At 43.8% G+C, this 21,145-nt stretch overlaps 1 protein-coding gene across 2 annotated transcripts in view; it reads right to left on the bottom strand.

Moving 5' to 3' along the window:
* Window positions 1–21,145, bottom strand: part of nek7 (NIMA-related kinase 7) — a 54,708-nt gene that overhangs the window by 22,136 nt on the left and 11,427 nt on the right. The window contains exons 2-5 of one of the 2 annotated variants that reach the window (XM_079157467.1): window positions 13,859–13,946; window positions 7,177–7,317; window positions 6,275–6,337; window positions 2,426–2,536 (exon numbers count right to left, since the gene is read on the bottom strand). In XM_079157467.1, coding sequence (XP_079013593.1) covers window positions 2,426–2,536; window positions 6,275–6,337; window positions 7,177–7,317; window positions 13,859–13,918 — 375 coding nt within the window. In that variant the 5' untranslated portion in view covers window positions 13,919–13,946. The remainder of the gene's footprint in view (window positions 1–2,425; window positions 2,537–6,274; window positions 6,338–7,176; window positions 7,318–13,858; window positions 13,947–21,145) is intronic. The other variant, XM_079157468.1, reaches the window with a different exon arrangement.

The raw sequence follows: 21,145 nt of genomic DNA, 5'->3' as shown, positions 1-21,145 counted from the left end.
AAAGGGAAGCCTGGGTATGAAATTGTCATAATTAGCATACGAGTTATTTCGTTATGGCCAAAAACTTGTTTTGTGAGGTCAGACCACCAAAATATAATCACTAAATCCTTGAGTGCAAGTGCATCAACAGAGAAGTGACAAGATAAGTCAGACCATAAAACATTAATCAAGGAAAGAAGGAACATTCGATAATTAAATGAAACGTTGTATTCTTGTCTACAATCCATCACAACTGCCGGTGCATCAGTTACAAACTATGCAAAATGATGATAAAATGTCAAACATTTCAGAGAGGAACAGTGGTCACAAGCAAACACTTATTTGTATCTTGAAGTATTTCCTTTTATTTTTTCCATTGTCCATTCATTTGGTATATCTTTGTGTCTGTATGCATTTATTTTCAAGAATCCTGGAGATACAACTACTGCTAAACTACTGGTGTGTGTGTGTGTGTGTCTGTGTGTGTGTGTGTGTGTGTGTGTGTGTGTGATACAGAAAACGAAGGAAGGTATGAGAGAAAGAGGGGATAGAGAAAGATAGATGGAGAGAGGGAGGGATAGACCTTGGCCTACATGCAAACAAAGCCTTATTGAGAAGCCATTCTTCCCTTGCCCTCCCATTTCCATATCAGAGGACTGTTTGATGTCAATGGGGGAGCACATCGGCGCCCACCACCACCACCACCCACCTCCTCCACCTCCTCCTCCTCCTCCTCCTCCTCCTCTCCATGCCTTTAACAGCAAACACTGCACATGCAATATTCTGTAAGTGCATGCAAATCAAGGACCATTTGATTTTATTTGAATTCTGAGATGGTCAGAGAGCGAGAGAGTAATAGCGAATGAGGGAGGGAGAGAAAAAGGAGAAGAGAGCACCATGGAGGACCAGAAATCAAAAAGAATAAAAAATGTTAAATTCATGCATGGGGGGGTTGTTTTACATATGGCACACTGTTCAAATGTGTTTACTTCACACTACAGGAAGAAGGGGGGGGGATAATCCGTGGCATGCACCTCTGGACTGCCACTGTTACATTAGAAACACAAATCATTTAGAACTGTGAAGGAGACAAATTGTGAGAAGAGGCATGCACTTGTGTGTGTGTGACTGTATGTTGTCAGTAGCCATAAGGAGATGAGACAGTCTGAATGCTCCCCAGCATCCTTGGTAGCTTAGCTTAGCTAGCAGTGACGCTCAGTGGTTTGTTATCTTACCTCTTCAGGCTGCCTTGATACATCTTTGTAAAGTGCATCTCTGAACATCTGCAAGAGTGTGTGTTTCTGTGGTTGTGTCTGCACATTCTTTGCTTACACACATATGTATGAATTCAGTGTGTGTGTGTGTGTGTGTGTGTGCACCAGATATATATCACTGGTGCAAGTGTGTGTGCGGAGCCTGCCATGTTCACTCTCTTGTTCGGCTAATCCTCGCCTCTCCTAATTTGCTGTGTTGAACTGTGCGGATGTGGAGCTGCTGAGCATGACTGCAAACAGGTTGTCGAGCTGTGCCGATACAACGCCGCGGCATCATTTATGCATGGGAGAAGAAGACCAGGCTTTTTACATGCACACCACTAATTTATTATACTGGGAGGTTTTTATAATAACTGGGGGTTTGGTCTAACTCAAAGACGAATAACACGGTGAGACACTTTTGAACAAGCCTGTTCCTTCTGCTCCAATTACAACAACATCCCTCCACAAAAAAAAAAAAAAAAAAAAAACCTTGTTGATTTAGGTGCAAGACGTGGTCAACTCGACACATTCATGTGGCTCAAAGTCACTCGGTGAGAACTCAATTTGAATATACATTTTGAATCAATGTTTATTCAGAATCAGAGAAATGATGTCTTATCTGAGGGAGATCTAGCCAAGATGAAAAGTACCTCTAGTTTAATTTAAGCCAGATACATTACGGTCAGTATTTGTTCATATACCCCCTACATACAAAACCTGCTGGAACTTTATGACCATTAATCATCGCCTGATTCTTAACAACTTCCCTCCTACAGTCCACAGACTGCTGGGATTAAAGGGCTTACGGGATGCATCATATTAGTTGGTTTTTTGATTCAGGAAGGAATGGATGATTCAGATTGACTCAGTGTCCAGGTAGTGAAAAGCCGTTAACCACAAACCGCAGACTTCCTGCCGCCATTCCCTCAAGTTATTAAAGCCCACGTCAGCAGTTTGTTGCTTCGATGCAAGCATTCCTTTTGACACCAAATCTGGGAGATGGTGTTGAACTGCTTATTCTGTCAGATATCAGATATACCAGAATGTCCCATTATACAACACACAGTATTTTTGGTTTATGTGATAAAGTGTATTGCTCTTGTGGTGGAGTGTTGCTTGTAGTATATTATGAGCACCCAGCAGGCCAAGAGTGCTAGCTCGGGGGTTTGCTGTTGAGGCGAGTTCCTTACCTTGATCATACGTGAGAGGTCCCCTGCATCGGCTAGCTCCAGGACTATATTCAGCTCATTGTCCTCAATAAAAGACGCATGGTACTTTATCACGTTGGGGTGGTTCAGTTGCTGTGGGAGGAAAAAAAACGACATGTCATGGAGGCGGAAAGAAAGAGCGAACAGAAGACATGTTGGTGACACTTGTCACTGTAAGGGCTTCCATGGTCACACTTCCTAATCCAAGAGTGAAAATCATTCATTGTTGAGGCTACAGACAGCAGAGTCTTCTTGAAGACTTGTTAGACAATTTATTTCAAACAATCCCATCAGCTAACAAAAAAAAACAGAGGTTCATGTCAGGAGTTGTGCAATCCACTGTTCTTTTACCACCAATTAAAACAAAACGTTGAATCCATATTTGGAAGCCGTATTTTGTAAGGGTGGACCTAATGAGACGATTTTGTCCTCCAGTGTGACAAAGCTGGGTGACATGTCAAAACAACCCCTCAGTCTGTGATGACAACAACCTATGTGTGAAACAAACACACACAGACACACACAGACACACACACACACACACACACACACATGCCTGACAGGCTGACATGGCTGGCAGTCAGAAAAACAAGCATCCCAGGCTCATCTCTGGCTGAGATTCCTTCCTGTTGGTTGGTCAATAAGGCAAGAACAGCATTCCCTGTAGTAAACAAAAAGTCTCTATCCATCCAGAGCAAGAAGGGAAGAGAGAGAGGGAGAGAGAGAGAGAGAGGGGCAATGAAGGGAAAGAAACAAATGACAGTGACACAGACAAGCAAAAGGATGATGGAGACAGTGTGGGTTGAAGAGGTAGGGAAAGAGAAAAAAAAAGCATGAGAGTCATAAGGTGAGCACTTCTTATATACAGTCTATGGGTGAGCGGAGTTGGAGAAAGGGCGGAGGGAAAAGGGAGAGCTGGAGACACGGAGCTGTGTGGCATGGCAATGTCGAGGGGGGGGTTGCGGGGTGTGGGGGTGATGTGAGCAGACAGAGCAGTGTGACACACGTCCTCCACTCGGCTCCGCTCTGCTTTCTCTGCTGTGATTAAAGAAATGTTCATGCTCCGGATGATGCCAAGAAAAGGGGAAAGGAGAGCACAGTACAGTACACTCGGCAACACTACACTCTCCGTCTCTGCAACCTTCCCCGGTCCCCCTCTTTCCCTTTCCTCATGTCTCCATCTTTCCTTGTCCCTCCCTTGTCCTCTCTTGCCAGATGTATTTTTGGCTCAGAGTGGCAGGTCTGCACGGCTCCAGACTGTAACACAGCCAGGGAGTGATGATAAGTCCCCCCCCCCCCCCCCCCATCCCCCATCACAACCCACTCCTCTTCCACAACTTGAACCTCAAGCTGAGGATACGGAGAGATAAAGAGAGAAGTTCACATGCAGATGTTTATGTAAATGATGGAAGCAATGCAACAATCATTCATTGGGAAATATCACACACAGCCTAGCATGATTATGTAATTACACATGCTCGCTGAGACCCACCAGCGTGTGTAATTACTTAATCATGCAAGACTCAATGTGATATATTTGGTGAGCTGGTGATGTGTTTCAAAGAAGAACAAGATACTGACTAATTCAATCTGATGGTACAAAATTAACTGTGATAATAAATTAGGTTAGAGTGTATTTATAAATGGATGCTCAGAGGAAAGCAGCTGGTAGGAATATGAGGAACAATATTAATAATTTTCTTTTAGATTCTAGTGTCCTTCAGCTGGGAAAGAATTAAGAGTGAATTAAAAACAGCTTCGAACGTCCGTCACCAGAAGAAATGAATGCCATATTGATATTTGCCAATTAATTGAACAAGCAAATGAGTAGATATGCAATGTTGGGTTCTTTGTCCATTTGAAGAAAAACTAAATATGTACGAAACTTGCAAAAGAAATGTATTGCTCATAGAGCGACCTAAAGATGAAAGTGAATTTATAGTGCGTGTATCAGGTTAAATGAAGCATGCCGGTTCTCCTTATTGTGAGTAAACGTCTGGTACAATCTAATCACACGCAGAACCCAGACATGCACACACAAAACACACACAAAACACACTTTTACAGAGACATAAAACACAGAGCAGCAAACACACAGACAGCTTTTCACTGCTGATTAGGGCAGATCAGCAGTCTTCAGAATATAATCCAGGCTCGATAGTAACCCAACAGCGAGAGGAATTCGCAGCTGTGGGATTTCAAGAATGGTGAAAATAGCAGATTGGCAGGAAGCAAGGAGCTATTTCTGCAAGCAACATTCCCATCAGCGAGGATTTAGACAAAAGGGCAGAGTGAGAAATCACATTCTCAAGTTGAAATCATCATGCCAGAACAGGAAAATATAGATGAACGAGCAGACATAAACACAGACAGACAAACAAACAAACAAATAGGCAGACTGTTGAAATGCCATGACTGAGGGTGTGTGCGTGTGTGTGTGTGTGTGTGTGTATGTGTGTGTATGTGATCACGTGCCAGTATGTGTGTCATTCCAGTCGGTCCATGCCAGTGTGCCTCTCATTATTCTGATTTGGCTGTGTCTCTTGTTGGCCTGTCTAGTGGGGGATAAGGCAGAAGGACTGTCTCTCTCTCACACTCAGCCCTTTATTATCAGGCTGGCTGGGCAGCACAGGGTCGGGCATAACTTCCATGTTCACTAGCAATCAGCTTACAGGATGAAAAGAAGGGAACAAAAAGCTCTGAGGAGGAAAGACGGGCAAGGAGAAAAGGAAGAGGGATGGATGGAACGACATAGCAGCTGGGTAGGAACAAGCAGAGGGGGGGAAGGATCCAGAGAAAGGCTGTGGAGGAAGAGGATCCGCATAATGAGAAGGAAATGAGAAACGTCGTCACCTGGCAGAGTGTGACATTCAAACCTACCGTGACCCCTCTTAGGAGGTCAGAGATACAGATTTAGGCGAACCCTGCTGTCTCGTGCCGTCAAGTCAATGATCTGCTACTCAGATTACAGCTGTCTACAGGGGCCTCGCCTGCATCTGAGTATTGTTGTCTTTGATTGGCCCAACGAGCCCCCGGAGCTTCAGTGATGTGTTTGAGTGGTACAAAGTAATTGGTTTTGTTTTCTTCCCTAATGTGTACGTGTGAGCGTGTGTATGTGCACAAAATGCCTGTGGTGCACAAGAATGCGCAGAAAAGGCTTCATATATGGAGGGAGACACTACTAGGAACACACACACACACCATGAAACCACAAACACAGAACGTTGACACACACCTAGGATCTTGCAGACAGGGGGAAATATTGAAGCTGTCATTAGTTTTGTTCATTAGTATTTGAGAGAAACCCGGCTGACACATGATAAAGGTAGATAAATGAAACCACTTCATTCTAATTAAAAATAATAATAAAGCAAGATGAGGAAAAGGAGGAGGTAAAACATCAAGAGACTCATGAGGGAGACCGTTACATTTCCATGCTGATGCACTGTTGCCCAGCTCTAAACATTACAAAAAGATACCAAAAAAAAGCATTAAAAAAAGAGTCAATGTGAGCCTGAAGGGATGCTACACTAGTGCACTCCTGCACATACACAAACACACACACACACAAGCTTGGAGACATGTGTAGACAGTAATACACATGTACTGTACAATCACACACACACAAACTCATTCACAAACACTCCTCTGCAGTCATATCCATGTAAGGAAGCACACGCACACACGTGCATGTGCCCACACATCAACACACAAATCCAAGCCGTCTGGTGCAGATCAATTGTTTTCCTGTGGTGGAAGGTCTCAGCTGAGGCACCTTAAGAGAACAGAGCACAGCGCATGACGCCGTCTCCCTCCTCTCTGGTTCTTTACCTTAAGGAGATCTATTTCTTTGATGCAATCTTGCCGAGCTTTGGCATCCATCAAGTCGAATATCTATCAAGAGATCAAAAGGGGAGAGGGAGAGGGAGAGAGAGAGAGAGAGAGAGGTGTTATGGCATATTCAAGAAATGGAAGATGGAGAGATGGATAGAAAACAGGGGAAAAAACACTAAACAGAAAACATGGTTGCTGTTATCTAGAGGGTGGCGTTGGAGTGACTACAGGTGTTTCACATCTGAGTAACACGCACCAATCCCTGTGTAAGGTGTGTATATTTGTATACATGCTCAACAAGCACAGCACATACTGTGTGTGTGTGAGAGTGTGTGTGTGTGTGTGTGTGTGTGCATGTGCGTGCACATTCACCAAGAGAACTGGGTCATATTGGGAAGGTACAGAAGCCTACGCAGTCATGTTGCAGTTCAAAAAATAGAAATAGCTAACGTCTATTTTTAAGTGTGTGAACGCAGCAGTGGTTCCCCGCTCTCTGAGTGGTCAATGGCATCAATCAATTGTTTCATGGAAAAAAAGAACAACAGGCAGAGAAATAGAATCTGTTGCTATTTTCTTGCACTGACACGCAATATATTTTGGAGTTACCATGCTTTCTTGAGATGATCAAGTTGTGTTTGCGTATCAAGAACACCAGTGTGTGGATTCAGGACCTTTGATACAGTAGAATGTACTGCACGCAGGTGAGATGCGGTGAGGTGTGAAATTGCCAGAAAGTGTAATATTTGTGTTGGCCTAGTGACATGTCTCCTGTCGCGCTTTAACCATTCACGAGGACAATAAATAAAAAAGGGAAGAGGTAAGAATAGTTCCAAATCTCACTGGCTGGAATACATTGGCTGCACTTGGAATCCAAATTGATGCGCATTACTGTGTCTTACCTGGACTTTCTTCAGGGCCACTGACGTGTTGTCCAACAGGTACCTCGCCCGGTACACCTCACTGAACTGGCCGCGTCCGATCTTCTTCTCAATCTGGAAGTTCGCCAGCGAGTTGTGGCCCATGTCTGGTTGCAACGGTTTCTGAGAATAATAAACAACTCTATTAGCATTTGTACACACACGTGTGCTTTTTCACACAGCATATGCACACGCAGAGACACACACACACACACACACACACACTAACAAGGGAAAAAAGACATGACATGTCAAGCTGTGAAAGGTCTTGTGAAACATGCTCACACTTAACTCCAGAACTGTATCACCTAACTAAAGCACGTAGCTGGAGGAACGTCCTTATTCTCTGTTATTCACAAAGAGCACCAAGCGGTTTGAAACTTTGAACGGGCTGCAGATACCTTCTGATTACAACAGTTAACATGGTGATTGATTATGTTCATATGTAATCAATTAAACTTTGTTGTTGAACCTTACATCTGTTAGGCAGGCAAGTGAATCAACGTTCATCGGTACTGTTTTGTGGTTAAAACAACAGTCTGATCTCCCTTAGGTAGAGGTGAAAAAGATATTTCCCTACACGGATAAATAAAATATCCTATTACATAAACGCAGACATCAGATCATTCCATTTAACTTGTTATCAAGTTCACAGGATTCCTCTTCCTTCCTTTGTCTGCCAAGTTATATCACTGACAGTCTGGCACTGGGCCACAGACAACATGACTCCTCGCCACACGATTGGCTGCGCAGGCTGAAACACTCACCTTCAACAATTAAAAAAAAACACTCTAAAATAAACCAGAACGAGCCCCTCGGATGTGATGTGTGAAGAAAGAAGCACAGAACAGGCTGCGTGACCTTTCCAGCGTTTTGGTAAACTTGTACAAGGCGTCGGCGGGAGCAAACAGAAGGTGACGGATATCAGAATGCCACATGTCACCAGCACTTGTGCCAACGCGGCCGTGGGAGCAGCTCAGGGGCGAGCCGCTCGGGACGGAGGGGAGGAAGACAAAGAGGGGGAGAAGGTCAAAAGATTACCAAGCACTAAAACACAATAGAAGAGTGTCATCACACTCGTGGCAACTCTGTCAAATTGCAAAACGCAAGTGAAGCAGTTTGACAGAGTTACATTCAGAGCAGAGGCGATACAGGATTCCATCAGCGGCCGAGTGTCTACAGAGGAAGACGACGAGATTCAAGGAAAAAATCTAAAATGAAACCGAACCGAAGTACAGAAAAAATTCGAGGGGCAGCAGCTAATGATTATTTTCACAACTGAAAAGTCGGACAATTTTTTTCTAATAAATCAATAAAATGTAAAATGTCAGAAAAATTGTGAAAGTGGCCATCACAATTTCAAATGTTAACATCTTCAGGTTTCTTGTCGTATCCAGTCAAGAGTCGTTCACCCCAAAATATTCAATTTACAATGCTTACGTTGGAACCAGTGAATGTTTTTTTTCTAACAGTTGAATAAATCAACTAATTGTTCCATCATTAGTGGTAAACTACATTTATTTAAGAGAGTGAAAGGCCATATTTTTAATGTTGACAACAAGTGGAGTGCTGTCATCACTCATTTAATTGTCTGTATGCTGACAAAACCAACCCAATGACTGAATAATATGTAGCAAAGATCAACCCACGTCTTTATTAACAAATACAAAGACACACACACACACACACACACACACACACATACATACATACATACACACACCCACACCCACACACTGAAGGGAAGCACAATAAAAGCTATAAGGCTAAGTTTAAAGATGACAGCCAAAGGAAGAGGCGTGAGCCAATTAGATGCCCCGTTCAATTAACACTTAACACCGTCGAGGTGTGTGCATTTTTCAGCATGACACCACCACCATCATCCAAAGCTGTGTGAGAGTCACTGTGACAGAGAGCATGACACGCTGCTCCGCAACCCACAGGTCTAAAAATAAAACAAAAAAACAATGAATGTTTTAACAATAGTTACATATTGTTCAAGTGTGGACTTTACATACAAAATAAACTTACATAGAAGAGAGGCACAATGAAAAACATACACAAAGATTCACCATATTGCACAATGATATGTCATAATGGTGACAGATGCATTTGTGCGAGGTAGGACAGTTTGAATGGTATAGATTCAGAGCGAGAGGAGAGAGAGAGGGAGAGGGAGCGAGCGAGAGATGGGGCAGAGAGGACAAGAGGGCATTGCTTTCATTCGCTGCGTGGTAGCTTGACAAATGTTAGCATGAGCCTCTAAAGCGCTGTGACAACCGCCTGCTGAGAGCACAGTCTTGCTAATGTGTCCTGGCATGCCAGCCCCCTAATCACACATTTACATATGCAATGACCTACATTTGCATGTCAGATCGCACACTGTCCGGCGTGATTAACAGTGGGCACCTCCCTGTGTGGAGTCGCCCTGGGTGGCAGCAGAGGCCGTGCGAGGGCGGAAGACAGGGCTGGAGGGAGGGCGGCTTTTTTGGCAGCCAAGGGGCCGGGCTGCCAGGCAGGATTATGTCAGCCGGCGGCCCCGGCATTAGACACTTCATTAGAGCTAATCTGTTTAGCAGTGGGCAGTGTATGTAAACTTCACAGGCCATTTGCGGCACCTCTTCGCCCCCTGGCCTGGCCTTCAAAGGGCAGCCAGGCCAAAGCTGAGTGACAGGCCGTCTCATCTGCCGCACACGGGTGTCACACAATCAGGAGCTCCCAGCTGAAACACAAGGGCCCGACAAACACACACACACACACACACACACACACACACACATAAGGGGAAGTCACTGAGGAATGACCCTGAATGACGCAGGAGTCAGTGTCTGAACAAACCGGCTTGTAAGAATCGATTGTTCATGTTTAGGTGAACTATGATGGTGGAGATAACCCAAAGATGAAGGGTTGCCCAGTGGACCTGTCACTAAAACAGTGAACAGTGAAGCCAATGCTGCCAAGGGTACGGACTTCATTGGGTCTTTGGCATATTTACCTTAAATCAATGAATTGCTTTTTTTTATATATCCGTCACAAAAACTTATCTCATATCGATGTTCAAGGCACAAACACAAAAAAGGAACACAAATCCTCTACTACTGGACAATATACTGTTTAGTCATTTACAATACCGGCTCACATGTCAAATGCCAGAAATGATCACGGCCTACAGGACCATAAATATCGGCCGAGGCAAAGTTAATGTTCGGCCATTTGATATTAACAGACTCTTACTAAATTCGGAGCTTCATAATACAGACTTTCTTCATGTTTTCTCGACTTACATTTCTGTGGTGTGCTTACTCTTTTCACTCACATCATTCTGGTTGGTGATGGGGGACAAGCTGCAGGGGATGGAGATAAGTGGCAGCCATGCAAGGCATTATGGGTAATGTCTGTGAGGGACAGTGTGTCTAGGGTATAAAGGTGACACACAACCGCCATGGGCTACTCACTAGCAGGGGGATTGAAAGAGAGAGAGAGAGAGAGAGAGAAAGAGAGAGAGAGAGAGAAAGAAGAGGAGAGCAGACAGACAGCTCATCGAAGGAAGTGTGATACGGGCTGCCCAATAATGACACCATTGCCAAACACAACTGACAAGACACATGGAGAGTGGAAGAAGGAATGCGGAAGACAGGGAGAGGGAGAAGGAGAGAGAGTGAGAGGGGGGGAGAGACAAGCAGCAGAGGGGCGAGGGTGTGATGTGACAGCCCAGCAGCGCCAACGGCTGCCACAGGAAGGCCAGCGGCGGCAGAGAGGTGCTGTCTCCCATGGAGAGAGACTGGGAGGGATGCAGTAACCGAGCGAGAGAGAGAAACTCAGGGCGCGTCCACACTAGGCCGGCTAAATTCACAAATGGATCCCTCCATGTTGGCACACTGGGCCAGCATTTTACATGCAAACTGAGCTTTAAAAAAACAAATGATTCCAGAATGAGGCCGTGGTTCTGCATTTTGGTGTGGACGGGGAACCTTAGATTAGCCAACAGTAGAAAAATACTGGCATCCCGGCAAGCTATCGTTTAGAAGCATTTCGCCTCTTCTTCTTCCTCCAAAATTGGAAAGGGCGAAGCAAATCACGAAGTAGATTCACACTTAAGTCATTCTGAATCAGAGCTTTCGTGCTTTGTTGCACACTTTGGAACCGAGATACAACGTTCATCTCGACGTTTTTACGGACACAGCGATATTTTACAACCAAACCAAACCAAAGCAAAGTTATGGACGCACTGAGGAAAGCGGTTGTGATGGTAGTAACACGCTGCACGTGGACATCCCTTTGACACAGAATCATGTGTCACCGCGCACTTTATCACTGTATGTATAGTTTTATGTTACAGAAAGCGTTATTTTTGTACGAGAGCTAAATGCTCATTGCCTATAAAAGGGGGATTTGTTAGAATATAAGTCTATATTATTTATTAGTGAATAAGAGCAGCGTGTTATGTCACATGACTCAGAACATGCTGAATTATGCGTTTGTACTACGAGGATGCTGCTACAGGCCCAATTGTATTCATTCTTAGCAGTACTTGAAAATGTAACCCTCCAATGGACGCATCTCTTCTATTTGCTACTAATATTCAATTAATAAAAGACAATGGAAGTAAATCTATTTGTTTCTTATTTATGGATCAGTACAAATATGCAGTGTTTTTAAAATAGTCACAGTGAGAAAAAATAAATGCATCAAGAAGAATCGGTAATCGTTCTATAATCGCATCGTAGCCCTACGAACCAGAATCGTGAGGAGCCGAGAGAAAATCTGCGAGACTGCTGTGGACGTAGTCTACAAGAGAGACAAGGAGGAATACAAGGAGAGACAGGCAGGGGGGGCCCACTCCCAAACCAACCAGTCCTCTGCCCCCTTTGCCCCCCCCCCCCCCTTGAGCACGGCACCATGCAATATTCATCTTCAGCCGACCGGCAGGATTCACCCCAAAGGTGATTTTCGTTCTCCTCCCAATCTGCTCCGCACAACCGCACCGCCTTGTCTCGGCGCTCACAGACGGATCCGTGTCTGTCAAGCTCTGCAGTGACGATCAAAATGTGATCTGAGGGGGGCCTCCTCACCAACCCTCCCACTCACTCAAAGAGCAAATGCACCATTAAAAATGCACATCTTACCAGCTCATCTCGTTTACCTAATGCATATGCATCATACCTCCGGGACCAGGAGAAATGATATTGCAAGCGATACAGAATATCCTTCATCACATATACAATTCAGATTTCTTCAGGAGGAGGCTGGTGGTGTTTTTTTTTTGTTTTTTTTCTCCCTCTGTGCTGCCGAGCAGACTGAACCTTGGGAAAGTGTGAAACAGATACGGGACTTGTTGAAAGACACCCATCTGGATGCTGCTTATACAGTCATCTGCATACTCGAACTGTCTCTTTCTCTCCACCTCCCACTAAATGTGAAATCAGTTCAGACGTCTTCTGTGAGAGTGAGAAAACATGACGCAACACAGAAAGTTCACTGTGTTAGCAGTAACCTAAGCTCAAAAAGTGGGCCTGGAATTAACACTGATGTAAACTGCTAGAAATAGACTGAAAAAAATCATTAAGCCTGAACAATAACACACAATCAACTGTTGCGAGATCAGTGGAAGACTATTGTGTGTGTGTGTGTGTGTGTGTGTGTGTGTGTGTGTGTGTGTGTGTGTGTGTGTGTATGCGTGGGGGGGTGTTGCCTAAGTGAAATTAATCATTAGAGCTTTTATCTGACTTTCTTCTGTGTGCAACCCAATTATCCTTAATTTTGCAATTACAAATCTTAGAATAAATTAACCCCCTTGGCAATTCCAGTGTTAATGTTGCAGTGCCCTTGCATATGCAAGAAAAACAACAACTGAGAGTACAGACCTATTTTTAGTGTTGTTTCTTTCTCCCTCTCAAAAAAAGGGTACTCTAGGGCATATGGATGATCCTCTTTGTTTAAAGCATATTCAATAGATATGGAGGCAGAAACATCCTTCTGGAAAGAAATCAATGGACCTGATGTTGGAGGGCGGTATTAAAAGCCAACAGTGACCAGATCTGCACAGAGCAAACCTGAGTTGTATCGAACCAAGACAGGCATGCAGGGAGGCCGGGCTCTGCCAGCCTCCAGATCTCTGATCAATAGGAACAACTCAACATTCATCCACTGCTGTCTCACACACACACACACACACACAGCGGTCTGGAGGATGCTCGGACTGTAACGCACAGCTTAATTGACGCAGGGAAATGAAAAAATAAAAAAGGGTAGTACAGAATAGTTACAGTTGGAAATGTGAAGGAGGTGGGATACTATGCTTGCAATGAATGAATCGTATCATTTGTAATCGGCAGAGATTTTCACCTTGTCAATAAATTTAGAGGGAAACTATTTCACTAAATGATACAATGACCCATCACTAAAATAAATGATTTATCGAAATGGGAATAAAAGCTTTTATCATGGTGTTAGCAATTTAAAATATGCAGATACTTCCTCACATTAATGCAACAATCCAGTGAATCTAATACTGCCACACAGGAGACACGCTCATCGATTTGCAGCGTTGCTCACAGTGTTTAAGACTAAACATAAAAAGGAATGACGAAGTACATTTTACGCAGCCAACAATACGTCAGCCTACTTCACAACCCCCAGTTAGCGGTCTGTGTGTGGAGTCTACCTGGGGTTGAAAGACTGGAACGGCTGCTTGCTGTCCTTGTGGCTGCGTGTCCATATCCATGGTGTTAGGAGCTCTATCCTTCACACCTCTGAGAAGAAGAACACACAAAATAGAACTTCTGAACGGTGAACACACAAAACACTCGGCAGTCGTTTCCTTTAAAAAAAAAAAAAAAAAAAAAAGGATGTTAATTCTACAATAACATTTCACGACAGAAAAAGAATGACCTCAATCAACTGGACAACTGCTCTCTGTTGTTCAGCACTAAACTACCGGGTGAGGGTGTCCGGTTTCGGCAGAACTGGATCCCACGTCATGCCTGTGGACTTGACACCCTTTGTCTCGGCCGCTCTCAAGTTGCCGCACCGCAGAGCACCAGCGGGCTGCGATATTAATCTGAACAAAGCGGAGATAATGCCACTCTGTAGTTCATTGGCATTCCTCCAAGGAACCTTTCATGTGAATTACTGATTATACCGGCATTTACGCAGTTCCACTGTTTTCTGAGAAAATATAGGTCACGCCGAGGTGAGTGTGTTGGGTATGGGTGTATGCCACGGTGCTGTGTAATTGCATGTTCTGGCACGTAGCCTAGAAGGAAGATAATTGCATAAGATACTCCACAACCGGTTGCTTAGCTTTTTTTTTTTCGCCACACTTGCAACAGACAATGTGAAATGTTACCTGATTTAATAGTTTACACAAATCTTGAAAAGTATGGTTCCCAACGTATATTCACACACGCCATTGGCTTATGATTCCAGAGTGTCCACTCAACTCATGCATGTGGGAAGAACAGATTTTGACAGACGCTCTGCGGTAGGATCACTTCCCGCGCACACTCCAATGCACATATCATGGCTGCATAGTCGGAAAATTAACACCAATTTACTCACAAATTTACACATGACACAATGCATGCATAACAGCAACCATATGCCATCCACAAGTAAATGCATATGTTGGGCGAGGTGTTTGCATGGATGCAACATACTAAATTTAAGCTAAGGCAATGTGTGCACAAATATTTGCTGTGCTGCACATGCATTTGCACACACGCGCCAGGTGAAAGCATTAACGAGCAGAAGCAATGGACAGAGGCAGATAAATCATTTATCTACCGATACAGATTTGGGGTTTCGGGTTTAATGATACTGCCACTGACTGTTGTCTCTTTGCAACGTCGTATTTACATGGATACTGTACACGCATGCAAACACAAATGGACCAAAAACACATTAGAATTTCACACAAAGCTAAAAAGGGACACAACGCACTTCACAGTGGGACATTTGCATGTTTTCCACTAGACTGAAGGCCGTCTGTCTGCAGATCTGTCAGTCTGTCATTTGTGTATTACTAACCGTCTCTCGTCTCTGTCGCCTCAAACCTTCCCGGCCAATTAAAAATCCCCCGGCACAATGGAGAGGAGAACTGCACCGAGGAGCTGTCTCTCCCCTGATGTTGTCAGTCCCATTCACTAAAGGTTAATAATGCTAATTAGACATCTGCAATATGCAGTGCATATATATATATATATATATATATATATATATATATATATATATATATACATATATATATACATATGCATGGCACTGTATGTGCATGTGCGTGTGTGTGTGTGTGTGTGTTGGGGGTCTTAAATATGCGTGTGGGCATGCAAGTATTTTGCAAACACTGTGGTTGGGCTTCTTTTTTTTTTTTTTTTAAATTGGTTCAGCTTTTCTTTCCGGGGGCTCACTGGTCTTCATGTGAGCTTTGAAGCTCATGGAAATAACTGTTTGCACAACACTATTACTCCTGGGATTGCATTGACTATATTGGGAATATTGTTTTCTGAAATTTACATTAAAAGCTTGTTTCAAACCAGTTCAAATCAAATCAAATGTAAAAAAGAAAAAGAAAAAAGGATTTAAAAACACCCACCGCTGGAGGAAAAAAGGCAAACTAGAAAAACAGTGTTAAATGGCTGATCCTGGTTCTGATTTTTTACTTAACACACTAAAGAAAAGTCTTTTTTGAAAGCCAACTGTTGCCATGACTTGTGCAAAGGCCTGACTCTGGTTAGGTTCACTAAATGCAGACTACCAATGAAAACCACACCCATGTATATTAATTTGTTACTATTTCCATTGAAACAGCAATATAATGATATTGCCAGCACCACACAATCACCTCAACATTTGAAACATAATGAGTCCATTAGTTACGGTAACAAGCGTTATTACCTGTTACCTGTGAAATATGTTGCTCTATTTCAGTATAGTTATCTTCTTGTGTAAACTGTTTAAATTTGTTGTTATATTTTATATTTTTCCTCCAATCAGCACTCGCGCAAGAATGATGCTAACCCTTGAAATAAAAAGGAGTAAAACAGAAAACTCAAAAATGAGTGTGTACTTTGTCTTCAGCCTTTAATATTTGTAGCTGTGTTTTAATTTGGCTTCAAGTCCTATTAGGACAATCTGGACACGTCCGGGACATGCATGGGGACTAGGTGAAAACAGGGCCTAGTAAACAGAGGCTGACCGGATGGCTGACTAGCTGGGTGTCGTGACATTTTGATTTCGGTGTCACCTCCCTGCCTATTGCAGTGATGCTTTGCACTTCAGCCTTGTGTTTTGTTAGATTGGGACTGGCACCCTGACTCCTCTCCCTAACCCTCTTGTGTTTCTGAATGTCTATGTGTCAAAATAACCGGGGGGCATCCGAACTCCCCGACGATCTTTCGCCTCCCACATCCCACGTTAACGAGATCAATTAAGACTGCCTTGTTAGATTAACACACACCAGGAAACAGCACAATTAACAACGCTAACTCAATCAAATGAGGCCAGGTCACACACAGGATCCCGTTCTCACACACACACACACACACACACAGTTCAAGCAATGTGCAACCCATCGAAAGCGACGCCTCGTCCTCGTGTCCAAATCTAACACACAGATTGATTTCAACTTTCATCATGTGAATCGTAAAGCTACTAAATCCCTCAATCTCCATAAAGCCCGCTACGCCGTTTCTCTCATCGTCTCTGATCCACAAAAGGTCCTGCTCTCATCACAGGAAGGAGTTTTTGACTCCCAAAACAGTTGGTGTGGCACAAACAGCAATGGAAACTCAAGGTGGCGGTCTGCTGGCTAGGACTTTGGCAGCAGTGGGGCAGCAGCAGCTAAAAGCTAAATCCCCCCCCCCCCCCCCAACTATTCATAGACGCATGTGTGAGTCTCGTTCAGAGCTTTGGTCTGAGACAGCTGCAAATATTCAACAGGATAGACCCATGTTTAGAGTGGAGGAGAGAGAATACAGGCCAGATATGTGGACGCACAAAATACTCGTACCTAAAAATCATAATAAATACATTTTAAGTCTCGAGTTGTAGTATCTAGACTCATGTTCGAGAGCCTTTGGTGTCATCTGGCAGCTGAGAAGTCACAATCGTACCGAGTGTCACACTATTAATTACACTTTCAAACAAATAATGTCTACAAATAATCCACAACCATTCTCACCATTTCCAATACCGGTCTGGGCTGAAAGGTGTGAAAGTATAGTTTCTTTGCAGATAAACATTTGGAGCAAGTGGGCTGAAAGAACACTATTTATCTCTCTGACAAACTGATGGTTGTTTTTCTGTTGAGTAGCGGGAGAAAAAAAAAGAAAATGTTCCCACCCAGACCACCAACCACTCAGTGTAAACAAACACAGTTTCCTGACTGTGTTCCATCTAATGTGAGACGTTGTCACAGCGGGCCCAATCACACGTAGGTAATTAAATGCTTGAGGAGGGAAGGGAGAAGCAGTGAGGCAGAACAAGAGGAGGAAAGGATATTAAACAAGACTATTCAGCAGTTTTCTGTGAACATTCTTCTTTGTTCTCACACATCTGATTTGTTAATTCGCTTTTCTTTTTTTCTTTACTTGCGACACGTCTTCATCTCTCATCTGTGATTTTTGTATTTTTATTTCATTTTCCTGTGACATATGCTCCATCGCACCCTGTGCTGTGCTAAACTCTCCGCCCTCTGCTCAACTAGAAATAGACTTTAAGTAAAGAGTAACTTTAAGCTGCAGTTCCCCATGACGGCCATAAAACGCTGGCTCCATTCGTAAATCCAGCCGTAATCGAAACGGGCACTCCGGCGATTTATGTATTGCACTTTCATAACGTTGGGAGGGGACTCGTCTGATGACATCATCTTTTTTTTTTTTTCCTGACTTTAAAGCGATCCCTCCAGAACGATGAATGACATTATACAACCAGTTCTCAGGCCGAGAGCTTCGTCCTCATGGCGAGGAAACTGAACTTCATGAACAAAATCAGTGGCGCTTCCCTTTGAGGCCGATGGAAAAATCCTTCGCTTGATCTCCAGACTCATTTTCACACAACGATAAATCTCTTTTAATCTGTGCTGGAGCATTGTCGCTTGACTAACGGGTGACTGTCTCTGCTTGTTACAGTCAGGCTATGAAAGTGCCACTCAGGGTTTGTGTACATCCAACACGGGTCAACACATTTAGCCATTGGCGTTTAACAAAAGGGATCATTAATATTCCTAAATTAAATGAATCAGGATTTCAAAACAGAAATGCACCAATAGACAGATTCTTCCTCTATCACCAATCCACACGTTTTAATTAAACTCACTGTTTGCATTAAACATTCACTAGGAAAAGTGGCTAACTGTGTGTGACTCTGTAAACGCATTTCCTTTCTGCAGCTTGTTTATTGACCTATTCTGCCACAGAATTGTTTGCAACTTTATCATTTCTGTAGCTGATCATTCGGGGTTTTTTTTTGCTCCGCCGTATAAAAAGCGCTCTGAAAAAGAAGGCATAAGTTAGCTTTTTACAACTCAGTGGACAACAAGTCGTCCACGCTTGATATGAAAGAGCACATCTTCAGTCCACTGGTTCAAAACTGAGCGAGAAAGGGAGAGAGGGACAGCGGGGACAGAGCCGAGCCGAGTGGGACAGATGCAGAACTGAGGAAAATGGCAGGAGGGAGAACGGGGGGAAAGAAAAGGAGCTTGCTAGCCCTGATGTGTTCACGGTCCTGTGAGAGACGGTGTGGAGCTGTGTGCCACAGAAGTTGGCACTGGCTTTAGCGCCTCTTTAATCCCCATTTCCTCCCTTCTGCATTATTCATTTAAAACAGGAGAAGAGGAAAAACAAAGACTGGGAGCCGATTATAAAAAGGTAGATCAAGGCAAACTGTGAGGGACGGGGACGGGGACGGGGGTGAACTAGGAAGTGATGGGTGCTGGAATTAAGCGGTCCCAAAAGAGAAGGGTGCTAAATCAGCTCTCAATCCCAGGACAATAAATATGAAAACAGACTGATGAACCAGGGTCTAAGGAGGAGAGGAAAGATATGAACAAGAAAGAAGGTGAAGAGAGAGGGTTTTTGAGAGGGGGATAAAAAAAAAAGAAGAAGGAAAAATATAATGTGACACTATTCGGCCTGGGTGTAGGATGTGAGGGAATCAAAGGCACCTTTGAGGAGTCGGAAGACGACAGTGAAAGTGCTAGAAGAGTGGTGTCCATGATTACAAGAAGTGGAGAAATCTTTGAGTCTGTGCTCATGAAAGCCCACCCCGGGCCTCGTCTGAAAGCCCTGCTTGACTAACACCGAGGAAGAGAACCGCTAATGATGGAGGGGTCCGGATACTACAGAAGCAGCGCACTCTCCAATTCATTTTAATCACTATTCCAAATCATTAGCCCAAATGTGCGAGCACTCGTATTCATTGGACCACGAGCCGAGAGAGAGAGAGAGAGAGAGAGAGAGAGAGAGAGAGAGAGAGAGAGAGAGACCCGAGAGTGGGAGAGGACCAATTACACCTCAGCATGTGAGCCAATCTTTGAGGTCTTTGAGTTAGACGGTCCAAGACTTGATGGAATACAAAATGAAGAGGGGAAACTTTATTGTCTCCGAGTCTAAAAGAAAAAACACAAAAGACAAAAAAAAAAAAAGGGACAAACCTTTGAAAATAGGCTTTGCGGAGCCAACCAAACGCACTGCGGAGTCAAATCATTTAGACTTTTCCGTTCCCCCGAATCTGGCTACAAAAGCATAAAGTTAATCAGGGCGCAACTCAGCATGACAATATTAAAGAATCTCAAACAGTCAGACAGAGGACCCAAACAACAACGCTGACATCAAACAGCATTCATTATTCAACAGGCGAAACATGGCCGTATTAATGGCTCGCTCTCTCTCAGACTGTGTCTGATCAAACCTCCGCAGCCTGGCCAAAACTGGATTTTTGAGGAAATAGAGAAATCAATGTTTGAGAGTCGATACAAAATAACAATATTAGTTATTGCGGTATCCTATGTTTTAAATGGATGCCTTATTTTGGATATTAGATATGCTGTTCAAAGTCAAGGACGTCTAACATGCTATTCGTTCTGTCGGGACGTCGTGAGGCGTCCCAGATGTGGAGTCAGCCCAGCTATACTCAGCTGATATTGTGTGGTCTGAACCCAGCAGCACTTATTGGCAGGCATACATACCGGTCCTCAAATTAGCTTGAACTGGTTGATATTTCCAACTATTTGTTAGCGTGTCTGGAGTTAGGGTTGACATGAAGAGGCATGCAGTATAAGAAAAGAGTTATACTGTGATGTTTGTGCTCTGTGAGTGTAATAATATCTTTGTTCAACTCAGACCTTCACCCTCTCCCTCATGGAGGGAGCGTGGCAGAATGATAAAAAAAGGGGGGAATTAAGACATGAAAACTGCTGCGGTCCATAGGGACACTACAAGGCCAGTGATCCATGATGCTGCTTGCTTACTATTTATAGCCCTCCTTTACATTTTTCACTTTCATATTTTTATAGGCCAATGATTATTTCACTGCAGAAGTAAATAGCACAGCACAAAATCGCCTGGGCTTCCTGTGAGGCCTAAATTGATTTATTCCCCAACAATTCAGATAATTTAGCACAGTGCTCCGCGCCAGAGTGTGTACATTTCACCTACCGAGGTATTTATAAAACACATCTGCACTCTCGCCTGACCCTCCATGAGCCAGTAACACTGGACTCCCCTCTTGCCTTCATCTGTGTGTGTGTCCGACCGCACATGCACACCTGCACATTTGTATCCCCTCCTATCTCAGCGTTTCTTTCGCATTTTCAACCAGTATGTATAGTTAAGATGTCCACCATTGAGAGGAGATCTCAAGGAGATGCAGGTGTCGGCCCCTCTGCTCCGCTTCTTCCTCCTCCTCCTCCTCCTCCTCATCCTCCTCTCCTATGCTCTGTTGCTCCTGTGTG

The sequence above is a fragment of the Pholis gunnellus genome (genome assembly GCF_910591455.1).
Source record: "Pholis gunnellus genome assembly, chromosome: 4".
Lineage (NCBI taxonomy): Eukaryota > Metazoa > Chordata > Actinopteri > Perciformes > Pholidae > Pholis > Pholis gunnellus.
The sequence above is the reverse complement of the archived record's forward strand: the minus strand, read 5'-3'. Positions and strand labels throughout refer to the sequence as shown.